Source organism: Festucalex cinctus, chromosome 2, assembly GCF_051991245.1.
Source record: "Festucalex cinctus isolate MCC-2025b chromosome 2, RoL_Fcin_1.0, whole genome shotgun sequence".
In the NCBI taxonomy this organism is placed as follows: domain Eukaryota; kingdom Metazoa; phylum Chordata; class Actinopteri; order Syngnathiformes; family Syngnathidae; genus Festucalex; species Festucalex cinctus.
Window position 1 is genome coordinate 28,263,421 of NC_135412.1, and position 14,103 is coordinate 28,277,523.

Consider the following 14,103-nt stretch of genomic DNA (forward strand, 5'->3'; position numbering starts at 1 on the left):
ACACAAGAGTGACCTATTGCAGTTTAATTAAATAGGCGCTCAACCAATTAATTTTTATAAACAGCTCATGTAGAAAAAAAATGCATTGTTTCATTTGATGAGTAAAAATGTACAATTTAAACACTTGGTAGAACATTCTCTATAAACAAAAATCCTAACATCAACATTGTATAAAATGTGTCCAAAAAAACAGGCATACTAGTTAAGTACACTGGGGGAAGAGAAAATTATTAATATACAATATTTAGGTTTTTCCCCCATTTTCCTTTGGGGCTGGTGGGTGAAATGTCAAAGTAAAGGAAAATCACAAAATATGCACTAACAACTTCAAAGACAAAAAAGGTTGTACGAGTTAAATGTACAGTATCCTGTCATAACTCATTATCAGCATTGAACGGAGCAGACGATGTGCAACCATGACTTTAGTCCGGGGGGAAATAAATAGTCGGTGCTGTTTGTCCAAAGGAAACATTTCTTCAATATAGGCAAAAGGGTAGGAGGAAACCCAAAAGGACAACTGGCAAGTAGAATAGACGAGTAGCTGGCAGACGGGATGAAGAGTCAACCCAAGTCACGCTACGACACTCGGATCATCTGCGCCACCGTCTCGTCGGCTGCCGCTTGTACCGCTTCCTGCTGTTGCTGTGAAGAGAAACATTGGCTATTTATAGCACATTCCAACCAAAATAGAAACAAGGCCGGAAGTACCGATGTGATTGTTACCTGCGCCAAAGCCAACGCCATTTCTTCCTTTTCCTTGGGTGAGAAGAAACGCCCTCCGTCGCCTCGCTTACGCTGCATAGCGTGACGGTGGCGAGACTCGTGCAAGTATTTCTGAGAGTAAAAACAAGCGCTTGCATTGGGGTTCGTTGATTGGTGCTGTTGAAGTCACTTTGAGGACAAATGATCCTTACCCTCCTTTCTTTTGGGATCTTGCCCTCAGCCTCCAGCTTGGCTCGGGCCTGTCGTCGCTTCAGGATACGGTGGTACTGCTTGGCGTTCACGTAGAGGGGCTCCTCCTCCAGCATCTCGGCGCCCGGCAGAGGAATCCGCTGCATTGTGGGCACGGTGCCGCCTCCCGGCACCATCTGATCCAGAACACAATATGTACAGTATAAACATACAATACATGTCTCCTTGAAATTCGAAAATGTAGTACTAAATTTGGTCCTAAAATAATTGACTTTTTTTTCTTTTTTTTTTAACTAGGAAATCAAAACATACAGTGACCACACCTGCACTGCAATCCATGTGATTTATTAAGTGAGAACAGAAACAAATGCAATAAGATGCCAGGTACCTCCACATTGGGTCTTACCATGACCATTCCACCTGCATTGACCATGTTGCCAGAGACGGGCAGGGTGACGGTCACAGTGCCTTGGCTGTTGGTGGTATTGGTGTTGGCACCTCCTGCCTGGACGATTTGCGCGCCCGCCAAGCTGGCGGCGGGAATTGTGATCATTCCTGACAAACACAAATCCCCCTTTAAGAGAACAACTCAAAAGCAGAACGCACATGAAGAATTGACATTTCGCTGAGCTTTCTCATGTATGCACTCTTTTTGTTTCTCGATTTACACTCATACTGGAAGGTTGAAATAAAACAAACAAACAAAAGTGGCCAGGTCTGTGTTATGTGGTGTGTGTGTGTGTGGGGGGGGGGGGGATTACCCTGCTGTAGGACGGTTCCATCTGCATTGACTGGCTGGTAGACAATAGTCTGTCCATCAGCTGTCTGAGCCACTTGTTGACCCTGCAGACTGATCTGCTGACCCTGTGAGGGGGAAAAAAACACTCTCGGTCAATTTTTTATTTTATTTTTATTTTTTTAAAGGCAGCACAGTGATTGGTGGTTACAAGTCTGCCTGATAGATTCATAGATCTAAGGTGCGGGTTTGAATTAGACTCTGGCTCTCGTGTGTGGATTTCGCACGTTGTACACCATTTGACGTGTACCATTCACCTGGAAATTACTCCAGACAAGCGATATTAAAAAAATGCCGAAGAGGTAAAATTTGAAATGGAGACATGAGATGTAAATGTGACTTTTACGTGTGTTGTACATTGAAAGCTGCATGTCCGATGTGCCTGCTGACCCAACAAGTGTCAAATTACACAAACAAGTCAATATTTTTCTATCTGACTACTGTCCTATTTTTTTTTTATGAATTGGGACATCAGCTGGTTGATATACTGCAATACCATACTCAGACCAGATTTCTACAAAAGGTAAGCAGAGCTGCAGTGTTAGCACAGATTAGCATTAGCTTCTGATAAGCAACACATCCTCGAATGTTTCGCTAAGTACATGCATGGATATTCATCATTAAAGGGATTACACCACAGTATTTTAATGCCGAGCTCAGACTACTCGATTTTTTTGTCTTACACGACAGTTGCGCTGTCACATTACCCGATAAATTTGTTCCGTGTCGTGGATGGGGCGTGTAGTCACACTACAAGTCTGAACTCGACAAGACACCAGCCGATCATTGCGTGTTGTCTTGCCAAGAGAGACGCGTAGGCACTGTTTATCGGGGAGGTGGAACAAAAAAAATAAAAAATAAAAAATAAATTTAAAAAAAGGCATGGACAGGGAGTGTTTGCGTGAATGGAGCCGTGAACCCAACAGGCGACCAATGGTTTAACGTGTCACACTACACGGGCGACTCTACGTCAAGACAACCCAAAATCATTTACGACATGCCCCGTTTGTCCGCGACACGTCGGTCGGGCTAAAATCGGGCTGTTTTCCTGTAGTCTGACCAAGGCATAAGCCCTTCCAAAAGTTAACTATAGGCATATAATGCCCCACCAGTGAAAATACAAATAAATTTTTTCTGGCCGCCCCAGTTTATGGTGGCTGTGTATAAACATCGGAGGCGAACATCTCCTGCTCTGGAGGGAATCTCAGTGTCTCTACAAATCTCCAATAACACTATAAAAACTTAGCAGTACTAAATTTGTTGCCGGTAGCTTTTTGTAAAACTCTTCTCTAGATGGGGTCGGAAAAGCCGCTAAATATAACTGGCAACCCCAAGTAGTCTTCTCTATGTCACAACAACCTGGTCAGTCATCATGGTAATAAAAGCCATCATTTCCATTGGCCCAGCTGTATGGGGGGCAGGCTGAACGATGTTGCGTTTGCATGAGACAGAACGCTCCCAACCCCAAAGTGACTGATTTCAACCAGAATATCCCAAGTGTGTCGTCATTCTTTATCCTTTGTGGATTTGGACCTAAGAATGTCATAGGATAGTGGGGAAAAAAGGCATCATGGTATATGTTCGAAATAACATTTCTATATTTAACACCTGGTTCTGTCCAGCGGTGATGGCCGCCTGGGGTTGCTGGATGATGATCTGCTGAGCCTGGCCCTGCTGACCCTGAAGCTGCAGAGTCTGACCACCTTGCAGCTGGATCTGACCGGGCTGCACCAACTGGATCTACATCACACACACTGAATCAGCACACAGAACGCAAACACACATCGCATACGAGCCTCACGACTCGAACCTGTTGCAGTCCCTGAGCTCCGGACACGGGAACCTGCATGATGGTCTGACCCTGGCCCCCCGACATGGCCTGCACCATGATGGGCTGTCCGGATGACGTGATGAGCTGCCCGCCGCTCACCTGGACCATCAGAGGCTGCCCCTGCACCTGCATGCGAAGACCACCACTGTCACAGCAGCACGGCAAGCTTTACTGATTTCACCTTTGGACTTTTATCCCGGGAATACTTTCGTTTTCTTTTAAAGTACAGTCACCCCTCAACAATTGGCATCACAGCCATTGGCAAACACAACTAGGGTTGCAAAATTTCAGGAATATTCATAGTTGGAAACTTTTCAAGGGAATTAATTCCCCAGTTTAAATTGCTGTGGAATTTTATCGGAAAATACCCTTGTAATAAATTGTTTTTATTCATGGCAGGTCTTGGTGCTTAACACTCACCAATAGCGAAAGGTGACTGCTTGGCAAACACTTATGAGCAACAATGGCTTTACACATGAGACATAAACCAATGAGTGTGCAGAAGTCATTGGCAACTAGAGATAAAACGATTAGAAAATTGCCTATAACCACGAGTGAGAAAAATGACCACGATTATCGATATTATCACTACAGAGAAAAAAGAAACAACTCCGGCATGTGGTAATGGGAGTGGGATATGTCAAATATTCTGCAGGTGTCTAACTAATAAAACAATAATACTGAACATATTTTCAAATGTACACTGTGGTATTCATGTTGGACGTGCCTTTAAGGGGCGTGACATAGTGAGTGTCATCAGGAATTGTTCTTATTTTGTATTTATCAAAGAGCAACAGTGATCATGGCTCTTTGGCCACATGCGAGGACTTTAATATTTCATTTTTCTTTATTCAACTCAAGCTGCAGTGTATTTGAACTTTTAGCAGAAATCAAAGTTTGCTATACAGTAAAAAAAATAAATAAAAAAATAAAAATACAATAAAATACTAAGCAAAACAAATCAATTAGGCTGTATTCAACTTTGATGATCCTCTTTAATTGCTGTGCCTCCATTGTGTGACATCCATAGGCAATTACAAACACCGCCTAGCAACGGAACAAATTCATTGAGGATTTTTAACGACAAGATTCTGTACCTATCGCCTGCTAGTGGCGGAGGTTCACTGCGGTCTAAAATGTTTTTATCAATAAAGCGTTTCATCCCTAGTGGCAAGACAATTTCCACGTTAAAAAAACAATGTCAAACGTGGAATGAAAGCTTCTATCTTCACTTAGCAAATGCATGACAACAAATTCATGCAAGTCACTTCTCAACATGTTGCACCAAAAACCCTTTTGTAGCCGTTTTCAACGCCAGCAAACACGTCACGGCACAAAATGACGGCACAGGCGGATGCCATATGAGACGCTGTGCTGAGTGAGCAGCATGCAGTGATTTCAGACAGCTGGGAGACGCATGCTGCGGGTCAGATGATTCCACTGCCCCGACTGCTGCATGCAAACACATATGACTCCAAATTTGCTGCATGGCATCATCGTTTGGTCGATAGTAGCTCATTTAATATCGACAACAACAAAAAATCCAGCAGTTTATATCAATAAAAGAAGGCGGTCATATTGCCACTTGCTGTCGAGTGAAAATTACATAACGGTTGCGCAGGTCGCATCTAACAATCAATCACAGCTCAACTTCAAAGAACAGGTGAGCTGTGACTGGTCGTTGCCTGAGCACTTGTGATGTCATCTTCCGTCGACAGCAAGTGGCAAAATGGCCGCCCCTGAGATTGATAAAAACGACTGGATTTTGCTTCATAATTTATATTCCTCAAATGTGATATTCATCAGAATATAATGCCTGGACTAATGAGGTCACATATAACATTATAGTCAAGACATTTTTAAGCTTGACTTCCCTTTTAAGGACTCTAAAACAGTCAAATGTTCTGGCTGTAATTCATAGCTTTATTGCTTTAACTCAGAGGTGTCAAACTGCATTCCTCGTGGGCGGCAGTCCTGCAGGTTTTCGAGGTTTCCCACTTTCAACACAGCTGACTCACATTTAAGCTCATCAGCAAGCTCTGCAGGAGCCTGATAATTATCCTGATCATTGAATCAGGTGCGTTGGAGTAGAGATACCGCGAAAATCTGCAGGACGACAGCCCACGAGGAATGCAGTTTGACACCTCTGCCTTAACTGTAAAAGAGACTTTAAAAAAAAAAAAGTCGTTAGATATTTTTTTAATTGGACGATTAATCAGTTATTGAAATAATATTCTGCCAAATATTGGAACCTATTAAAAATCCATTATTGGTCAGGCCCTAATGTTTTCTGCTAAAAAAAAAAATGCATTACAAACATTTTTTGAAAGCGTTTTCCCACAATGCTCCACCAAATAATTTGAATTTTTTTCATTATTCATTGGAACACATTAACTCATTCACTCCCGGCCATTTTCACACAAGCAATCCCGTTCGCTCCCGGCTGTTTTACTGGATTTTGACTGATTTTGCAAAGCCCACAGAATATTGTGTTCTATTGCTATAAAAACATGGAACATATCAAAAGAAAGATTAAAGTCTCTTCTTTTATCAGGAAAAAAAAAAAAGTATATTTCTATCTGTTTCCGTTTTGCAGCAATTAGCATTAGAATATAGCTAAGTTTAATAAATTTTCACAAATCTATTTAAAATTGAGTAATTGAGCTTGTTTTCAAAATGGCCCCAGTTGAGGTCCTTTGCTCTGCTGCCACCTGATAGCCATTTGTGTGATAACTGCCATTTCTGCAACCGTTCTTTGCAGTTACATCCAGAAGAATACTCTAGCATAAAAAATAAAAATAAAATAAAACATATATATATATACGTCTTTGGGACACTTAAAACATAAAAACAAAAAACAAACGTATTTATAAGTTATTGGGAGCAAATGAGTTAAAAATACAAACAACAACAAAAAAACACTTACACTCCTGTTTTCATTTATATCTTTGATACCATCATCATAAAATCCCAAAGAGCAAATATGGAGTCATATATGAGGCTTACGCCATCGACGCGGAGCAGCCAAGACACCACTACCTGGAGTGTCTGCACCTGCTGGCCCGAGGCCGTCACCACGGGCGCCTCCGTTTGCAGCTGCACAGCCGTCACTGTGCCCTGGGCCTGCAGGCAAGGCACCATAATGCAACCTCACAAAAACCAACACAGTTGTGCTACCTTGGAGGTGGAACGGCCCAAAAAAAGGACAACCTGGAATGGGACTCCTTCATGACATCGACGCATCATTTCAAAGGATTCATTCAGCATGTGTTTTGCTTTATATAACATTTATTGTGAAATGATGATGATGATGATGATGGACAGAAAATCTCCAAATAGAAATGCTAGAAGTCAAGTGTTTTGTGTTGGTATTTTAAATGACATTACCAGTTCTATTTTAAACTTGAGAAATTTCAAGTTGTAAAATTAAGCATTTGTTAAAGTCAATGGGTTGTTTAGAGAAAGTTTTCGTTAACAAAATCATTTAGCTTGTGCTTATACCTCAGTGCAAACAACTTACAACCTCGATGTGCTGTAGTGCCGTACAGCTGTCGTAAAGCGGTCTGAGCTGAAATAAATCCATTTAAATATTTATGTTGACCTTTGACTGTTAAACTTGGCTTGTGGTGGTGGTGCGTGCTACCATAGAGATGAGAGTGATTGATTATCAACTCACCTGCTGTTGGATTTGTCCATTGGCAGCCTGCACTACTATCTGCTCTCCAGTCGCCGTGGTGGCAGCCGTGTACTGCTCCATTGCTGTTAAACTGACACGCCGTTCTTGAAAAGAAACGCAGTCTCAGCTAGATAACATAGCATTTTACACACCTATTCACAGGATTATCAGATGCTTTCATATTTAGACAGCAAGTTCTTATGATAATGCAAGAAAGTCTACACATAAAAGGGCATTTGGAAAAGAATTAAGACTATACACAATAGGGTTGCACAATATATCGAAAAAATATCGATATCGCGATATTGGCCCTTGCAATATGCATATCGCAAAGGCACTCAATAAGTTTTATATGGAATTTTATGCCTTTTATATGAATTTGACCAGTCAGATGCTAACTAAAATGTGCATCGCCATTCAATAGTTGAAAATTATCAAGACATAATACAATTCATTAACTAAGATTACATGAAGGTTGCTTATTTTGCCCCATGAAAAATGTTTTTCTTTCATTAGGTAATAAAAATGTAATTTCTTTAGGTAAATGTTAAATATCGCAATAATATCGATATCGCTATGTTCAGGAAGTATATCGCATATCGCATGTTTTTCCAATATCGTGCAGCCCTAATACACAACAATTTTTACAGAATACATAATTTTAAAAAAATAATACATATTAGTGACCAAGACGCAAAAACTTCTATTTGAAATGTTACTTTACATGAGAAAACAAAAATACTCACTTTATATTATTCGTAGAAATCCTGTACCCTGTGAGAACATCCTCCTCATTTTGTTAAAATGAATCCGTATTTGACAGGAAACAAATTGTTTTATTGTAGAATAATGTTTGCAATCACATTTGTTCTTTGTAGTGGTCATTTTGTGCAGTGGACCAACAAATTGTTGTTGTGTCTCGGTCAATGAATTTAACAAAAAAAAAAAAAAAAAAAAAAGGAAAATACGTTTGCACGACAAAACGATTAGCAGAAATACTACAAGTTATTTTAAAACAATGCAAATTACACAAAAAATGGATTTAAAAAAATGCTAACTACTGTTCAACACTCAAAAACATGAAACATTTGCAGAGCTTTGTCAATATGACATTTCTATTTAAAAGGGACAGTCAAGGTTTATTCTTTTTTAAGGCAGTAACACCGAAGAAAATAATTACACAACTAAGAGGGAGGTCCTGCATTAAGATTTTAATGCAAAAACACTTCTGAGAAGTTTAACACAACAATAAATAATATACGTATAAGCAATTTCGAGGTTATGGTAGAAATAGCACAGCCTTTTGTTTTGATAGCAAGGCTAAGCTAACTCAAAACCGGGGTTGGGGTAATGGCATAATATAGGGGCCTAGTTGAGGACTCGGAACTATTTGAGGGAATTTCATCCCGAGAGGGTCTATAAGTCACTTCCACCCGCCTGCAATATTTGTCTAGGAGCGGTTCACGGGGGGGCGAATGTAGCCATTACCCACCGTCCCTTTGTTTGAGCTCGCAAGCTAAGCACTTAGCTCGCCCGAGCGAGGAACGAAATGATCAAGTCCCGCGAATTTGCAAACAGGCCCCGAGACGTTCCACCGTCATTCGATTTTTGTGCACTTTGCCTGGTTAGTCATTTGGTTGGTCCGCGACAAACCAATCCGTGCTGACAGCTACCCAATGCCTTCAATCGGCTCTCCCTTACCGTGGAGTCGCCGCTGTCCGGTTTCCCTCTGATTGGCTCCAGTACAGCTCACTAAAGCCCAATCAACAAAGTGAGCGAACAAAATGGCCGCAAATGAAGCAACCCCGTTTCGGGGGAGGGAGGAGGGTGGGAGGAGGAAACGTGGGAGGGATTTTATGCAGTGTCCACAGGCGCCCGACAGATGTCGCAATCTGCATACAAAAGTCGTTTGTTTTCGTTATCACTTTTTTTTTTGGCTGCGTTGGGATTTGGAATCTCATCACTACAATGGTTTTGAAGCTTTTTATAGTAGGTACACGAATTTGATTCTAATTCGAAACATTCGTATCTCAAATCATCATTCCACATTTAATTGAATGCAAATGCAATTAATCCGTTGCACCCCCGAAAAACACACTGACCAAAAATGTAACCCGTTGGTTAAGAAAAATAGCACATAATGCGATACAAACACACAGTTGTAAGACACATAGAATGCAAATATGATTTCATCTCGCCTGTAATGACGCTTCTTTAAATGTGCACGCTATGGCCACCAGGGGGCAGGATACTACTAGTGTACTTTGGAGAGTTGAAGGTAGGACAGGGGAGAAACCGTCTTTCGTAATGTATTACGATTGGCACGATAATGGTATTAAATGTTTTGCTTACTTTTAATTAGATTTGTTGATTGGAAGACATGCTCGCGAGTACGTTGACTAAAGTAACTCCGCAATTTGGTGCATGATTTTCAGCTCTTTTTCATACGGTCGGCATGTTTTGTCCAACTGGAGCCATAGAATTAGAAACTGTCCCCTACTGTAGCTTCTGTAAGCTTTGTTGTGTATTTCACTATTGGAAATACATGATTTTATTTATTTTAATTCAATTAGTTTAAAGGCAAGTACGTTTTTGTGAACGGATTCAATTTCATTTCTCAGCTTCGTATACGTATTTTGACCAAAGGCACTTGCCGTACAAAGCCAGGAAATGATTCTAGGAACAACACATAAATGCTGTTTTCTTAAAACGGATGGTTATTGTTATATATTATTAACGTTAAACCTTTCGTCTTTTGATTAACAAGCAGGGACGCGACACTTCACGTTCGCCTACTAACAAGCCTGCCAAGTTGTGACCAACGTCCGTCATGGCCAGCGGACGTATCTGTATGCTCTCCCGGTGGGTTCGAGCAGTACCGATCCCGTCAGCGTCCATCTTCAATGCAGCGGCGCATCATCCTCCCTGGGCGTTCTGTCGTTATGCCAGCAGCATCAGACGCATGGGGAATGCACGCGGACAGCAAAACAAATTCCGCAGGGATGAAGATGATGCTTATGATGAAGATTCCATCATGGAGGAGGTAGAGGACAAACTCGACGCTTTGGTGGAGTAAGTTTACTCGCTTCTGAAACATCATATTTAGCACTTATAATGATTAGTTATATTACAGTTTCGTGGCTTTAAATTGTGGTGAGTTTACTGCTATTGTAAAAGTGTTGACGCACGAATCGGCCTGCCTGGGAATTATGAGGCGCAGTGGTGACGTAATCAAGATGCGACATTAGCAACAGAAAAAGGTCATATACTATTGTTGTTTCTACTTTTAAAATATTTTTCCCCGACATTTTGAAACTTTACAATGGGTTGGTTTGACCAACAGCATAATAGTGTGGATAACAGTCCTACTGTTCATTGCAGAAGCTGTACTTTGACCAAATAATTTAATTCTGTTTATTCTGTTGTTGCCATTTTTTGTCAGAGAGAGTATGAAGAAGCAGAAAATGATCAAATACAACATAATGCACAGGAAAATGAGACCGCCGGGCCCTCCAGAGAGGAAGTTAACTTGGGAGGCCATGGAGACCATCAGGTGAGCTCTCCTGGGAGTGGTGGCTTGCAGATGAGACAAATAGGTACGTCCACCCCAAAGTTTCCTGGATGCCAAAGAATCCTGGACCTCAAAGGTTCATGGATCCCTTTCACTCCTGGACTTAAAGGTTTCTGGACACCAAAGCTTGCTAAATGTCAAATGTTCCTAAATCCCTTAAGTTAATGGACTCGACAGTTTTTGGACCTCTACGGATCCCGAACATGAGCTCACATCACACAGTGCTGTCTGCTTGAAAATGGTGGATTACTGCTAGCCAAACTGCCTAGTTACTGGCCAACATCGCGTTTGATGTCATGGATGTTGTTTCATTTCAGGTATCTAAAGCGAGAGCATCCAGAGGAGTGGACGGTTGAACATCTGTCTGAAGGCTTCTTGGTCAGCCCAGAGGTGATCCGCAGGGTGATCCGCAACAAGTTTAGCCCGGCGCCTCACAGGAAAGCAGTGCAGGATGCCAAGGTAAGGTTGCAAAATTCTGTGAATTTCAAAGTTGGAAACTTGACATAGAAATTAACAGCGAGTTGATGGTAGTTTATGGGAGTGAACTGGTAACCAAATTCAGGTTATAAAGAACTTAGTGTAGTTGGGGAAACTTTATTTTTGCATAATCCTGACGAAAACATACAGTGGTTCCTTGCTTTACAAGTGCCTGAAATTGTAATAAAAAAAAAAAAAAAAAGTATGGGCCATCAATCATTTCATTTGGTCGACTTCTCAATTCTCAGTTATGGGAAGTTTAATATTTTTATAGGTTAACTTTTCATGGAAACTTACTGAAAATCTTTCACCTCTTTGCAATCCCACACTAAGGTGATGTCCAGGCTTCAGCGTACAGCGTTGTCTTCAGGTGAGGCCGCGACAGAGCGTAGCCAACCGGATCTGCATGCGGGCCGCTCACTACGCCAGTTCTTGCCTCCTGGAACCCCGGAAGCGGCTTTGGTTCCCGTGGCTGTACGTAAAGATGAACCTAGCACTAAAGCTTCCACTCTCGTCACCGTTCCGGTGATGCAGCCAAGAGATGATGCCGCTGCAATGACAACGTGGCCAGTACAGGACGGCTCAGTCGACGACAATCAAGCAGAGGCGGAAGATGAGCTTTGGGATGGACGAGTGTTGTCCGAGGAAGAGCTCGACGAGTTTAGGGATGTTAAGCCTGTGCCCGTGATGCAAGTTGGGAGTGATTTCTTTGATAGCAATGGACAATTTTTGTACAGAATCTGATGAGCACAAGAGACACTGAATGAAACAGATTTGAATGTAGGTCATGTAACAAAGGTCAAGTGAAATACAGTACTAAATTTCTACCTTGATAAGTGCCTCAAATTTTGAGCTTTTTTTTTTTTAAATTTTTGAAGTAGTCAGGAGATGTCTGTGCATTTGACACCATACTTTTTTTTTTTTTTTTTTTTTAAGTTTAAAACTTTAAAAAAGTTTCACACAAAAAAAAAAAAACAGGAGTCACAAGTAAGAGGAACAATAGAAATTTATTGGCAAACCCAAAGATAAAATTGCCCAGAGTTATACAAACAGCAGATATAAAGATAGCATATTTACACAATTAACCCTTATTATTATACAGAATATTTTTGGATGGAAGAAATATGATCGCATCACTTACTTTGTTGGCCTAATAGCATAAATGGCTTGGTCATTTTTCTCGCTCTTTCAATACTGAAAATACTAATATGCTTGCCAAAAATTGTTTTTGTAGGCTAGGTTATCCATATCAATGTATATGTAAAGGTTGAATATCAAAGAAACTGGTCTCTGAGTTGGTGTTTTTGTTTTCTTGAAAATGTTCAAAAATGACATGAGCACTTGTGCTATTAGGCTGACCATTTTTCAGATTAGATCCACACCACGTTTACTGCACTCTGAATTTGCTAAGAACAAATAAATAGAAAAAAAAGGTATTCAAGAAGTGCAAATATCTTGAGGAGGAAGAACAAAAACCATTTAAACTGGACAGATTACATAACATTGACTAATTTAATATGTATACAAATAGTTGGGTGTCTGGAGTGCCTGCCCATCCATCAACTGTCAACCAAGGCGATTTTTAAAAAATTATTATTTATGTGAGTTGATTATTTCCAAATGAGCCCTTCCAAAATTATTTGCATTGTGATGTCACAGTATACTTAATTTTATATAATATTGGAGAGCTGTCACTGAAACACATGGAAACTTGTGTAAAATTGTGAAAAGAAACGTGCATAATCTCCTTCAAGACTTTTCGCAATCAAGCCAATTCCATCAGTAGTACCAAGATTGGAATGTACAGTATAAACGTATAACAAAGTTAAAAGGAAAACAATTTTTACACATCCGTTCTGTCAACCTGTTCTACAAAATGTCCATCATTTAATTATTCATGTTGTCTCAATTTAAATTACTCAAAATATCCCAGCTAGTGTTAATGAGCTGCATAGCAATTTGCCCAAGATTGTTCCGTACAAAACTGTTGAAATCATTACAAATAGGCTTTTGCTTAAGACCTTTGTGCTGTTCAAACTTCAAGTACAGTGTCGCCCTCAAGTTGCACTCAGCCCGCATCAGATAGCTTGGATTTGGACTTTCCGTCTCACCTGGCATGTTTTTGATGCAGGACATGAGGCTAATGCCTTCCGCGCTAGCCGCTGACTGGGTTAGCTGCCAAATTGCGATCACAACATGGAGTGTTTCATGGTCATTAATATTTGCAGTAAATGAAAACAGTTCATGTTTGAAAAAGAAAGTCTGCAATGGTCACAGGAATTTGGTTAAATGCTTTCATCTTAGACGTGTTTACGAAAATGATGTAAAATCATTGCCATTGGCAGCTAAGGTTCCTGGGCTCCAAAGGTTTCTGGACAAGGCAGGGAAATTTTGAGTGTTTGTGGTCCAACTTGGAGACACCACTGAATTGACGTGAAATATTGTCTTGGAAATTTTGCATCCGTCATTACAGCGTGGAAGCTTTTATACAAGTATGTAACCAAGTAAGTACATTTTATTGCTATCAAATGGAAGTTTAAGTTGTGCTTCTTACTTCAAGGGTGGAACTTCTTTATCCATTCCCTTCCAAACCAATTTCTCTTCCTTCCTGAGCGTGTACATTCGTTAGACTTGGAAAGAGGATAGCCGAGTTACACCAGATCAAAGTTCAAGCCCAAGGAAGAAGCAGTGTGACGGAAGAAGTGTCCGGTCACCTGAGCGCCAGGCTGCAAACCCCTTCGGAATAGATGATTGACAGACCTCCGGCTGCTACTGCAACAGGTCCTGCAACATAAAATGGGAAAAGCATAAGAGATGAAACAAAAGGGAAAAATCATATC

General features: G+C 40.8%; 3 protein-coding genes across 12 annotated transcripts in view; 1 reads left to right on the forward strand and 2 right to left on the reverse strand.

The window, feature by feature from the left end:
- Nucleotides 1–9: 9 nt before the first annotated feature.
- nfyal (nuclear transcription factor Y, alpha, like) lies at nucleotides 10–10,429 on the reverse strand. Of its 8 annotated transcripts, none has more exons than XM_077514203.1 (10): nucleotides 8,917–10,429; nucleotides 7,216–7,319; nucleotides 6,579–6,662; nucleotides 3,519–3,665; nucleotides 3,317–3,448; nucleotides 1,674–1,776; nucleotides 1,301–1,467; nucleotides 915–1,088; nucleotides 724–834; nucleotides 10–642 (listed from the first exon to the last, which is right to left on the reverse strand). In XM_077514203.1, exons 2-10 carry the CDS (start codon nucleotides 7,294–7,296, stop codon nucleotides 577–579), a joined length of 1,065 nt encoding a protein of 354 aa, XP_077370329.1. In that variant the 5' UTR covers nucleotides 7,297–7,319; nucleotides 8,917–10,429; the 3' UTR covers nucleotides 10–576. The 8 variants fall into 8 exon arrangements, with proteins under 8 accessions (XP_077370329.1, XP_077370327.1, XP_077370331.1 ...); XM_077514201.1 differs by having other exon boundaries at nucleotides 6,576–6,662; XM_077514205.1 differs by having other exon boundaries at nucleotides 1,319–1,467; nucleotides 8,917–10,427.
- Nucleotides 9,467–12,633, forward strand: ngrn (neugrin, neurite outgrowth associated). Of its 3 annotated transcripts, none has more exons than XM_077514212.1 (5): nucleotides 9,467–9,547; nucleotides 9,983–10,287; nucleotides 10,658–10,768; nucleotides 11,104–11,245; nucleotides 11,597–12,633. In XM_077514212.1, exons 2-5 carry the CDS (start codon nucleotides 10,046–10,048, stop codon nucleotides 12,005–12,007), a joined length of 906 nt encoding a protein of 301 aa, XP_077370338.1. In that variant the 5' UTR covers nucleotides 9,467–9,547; nucleotides 9,983–10,045; the 3' UTR covers nucleotides 12,008–12,633. The 3 variants fall into 3 exon arrangements, with proteins under 3 accessions (XP_077370338.1, XP_077370339.1, XP_077370337.1); XM_077514213.1 differs by having other exon boundaries at nucleotides 9,472–9,493; XM_077514211.1 differs by lacking the exon at nucleotides 9,467–9,547 and having other exon boundaries at nucleotides 9,844–10,287.
- Nucleotides 12,252–14,103, reverse strand: part of LOC144014388 (sortilin-like) — an 18,911-nt gene continuing 17,059 nt past the window's right edge. The window contains exon 20 of the mRNA XM_077514197.1: nucleotides 12,252–14,047. Within this exon, the coding sequence (XP_077370323.1) occupies nucleotides 14,033–14,047 (15 nt within the window). The 3' untranslated portion in view covers nucleotides 12,252–14,032. The remainder of the gene's footprint in view (nucleotides 14,048–14,103) is intronic.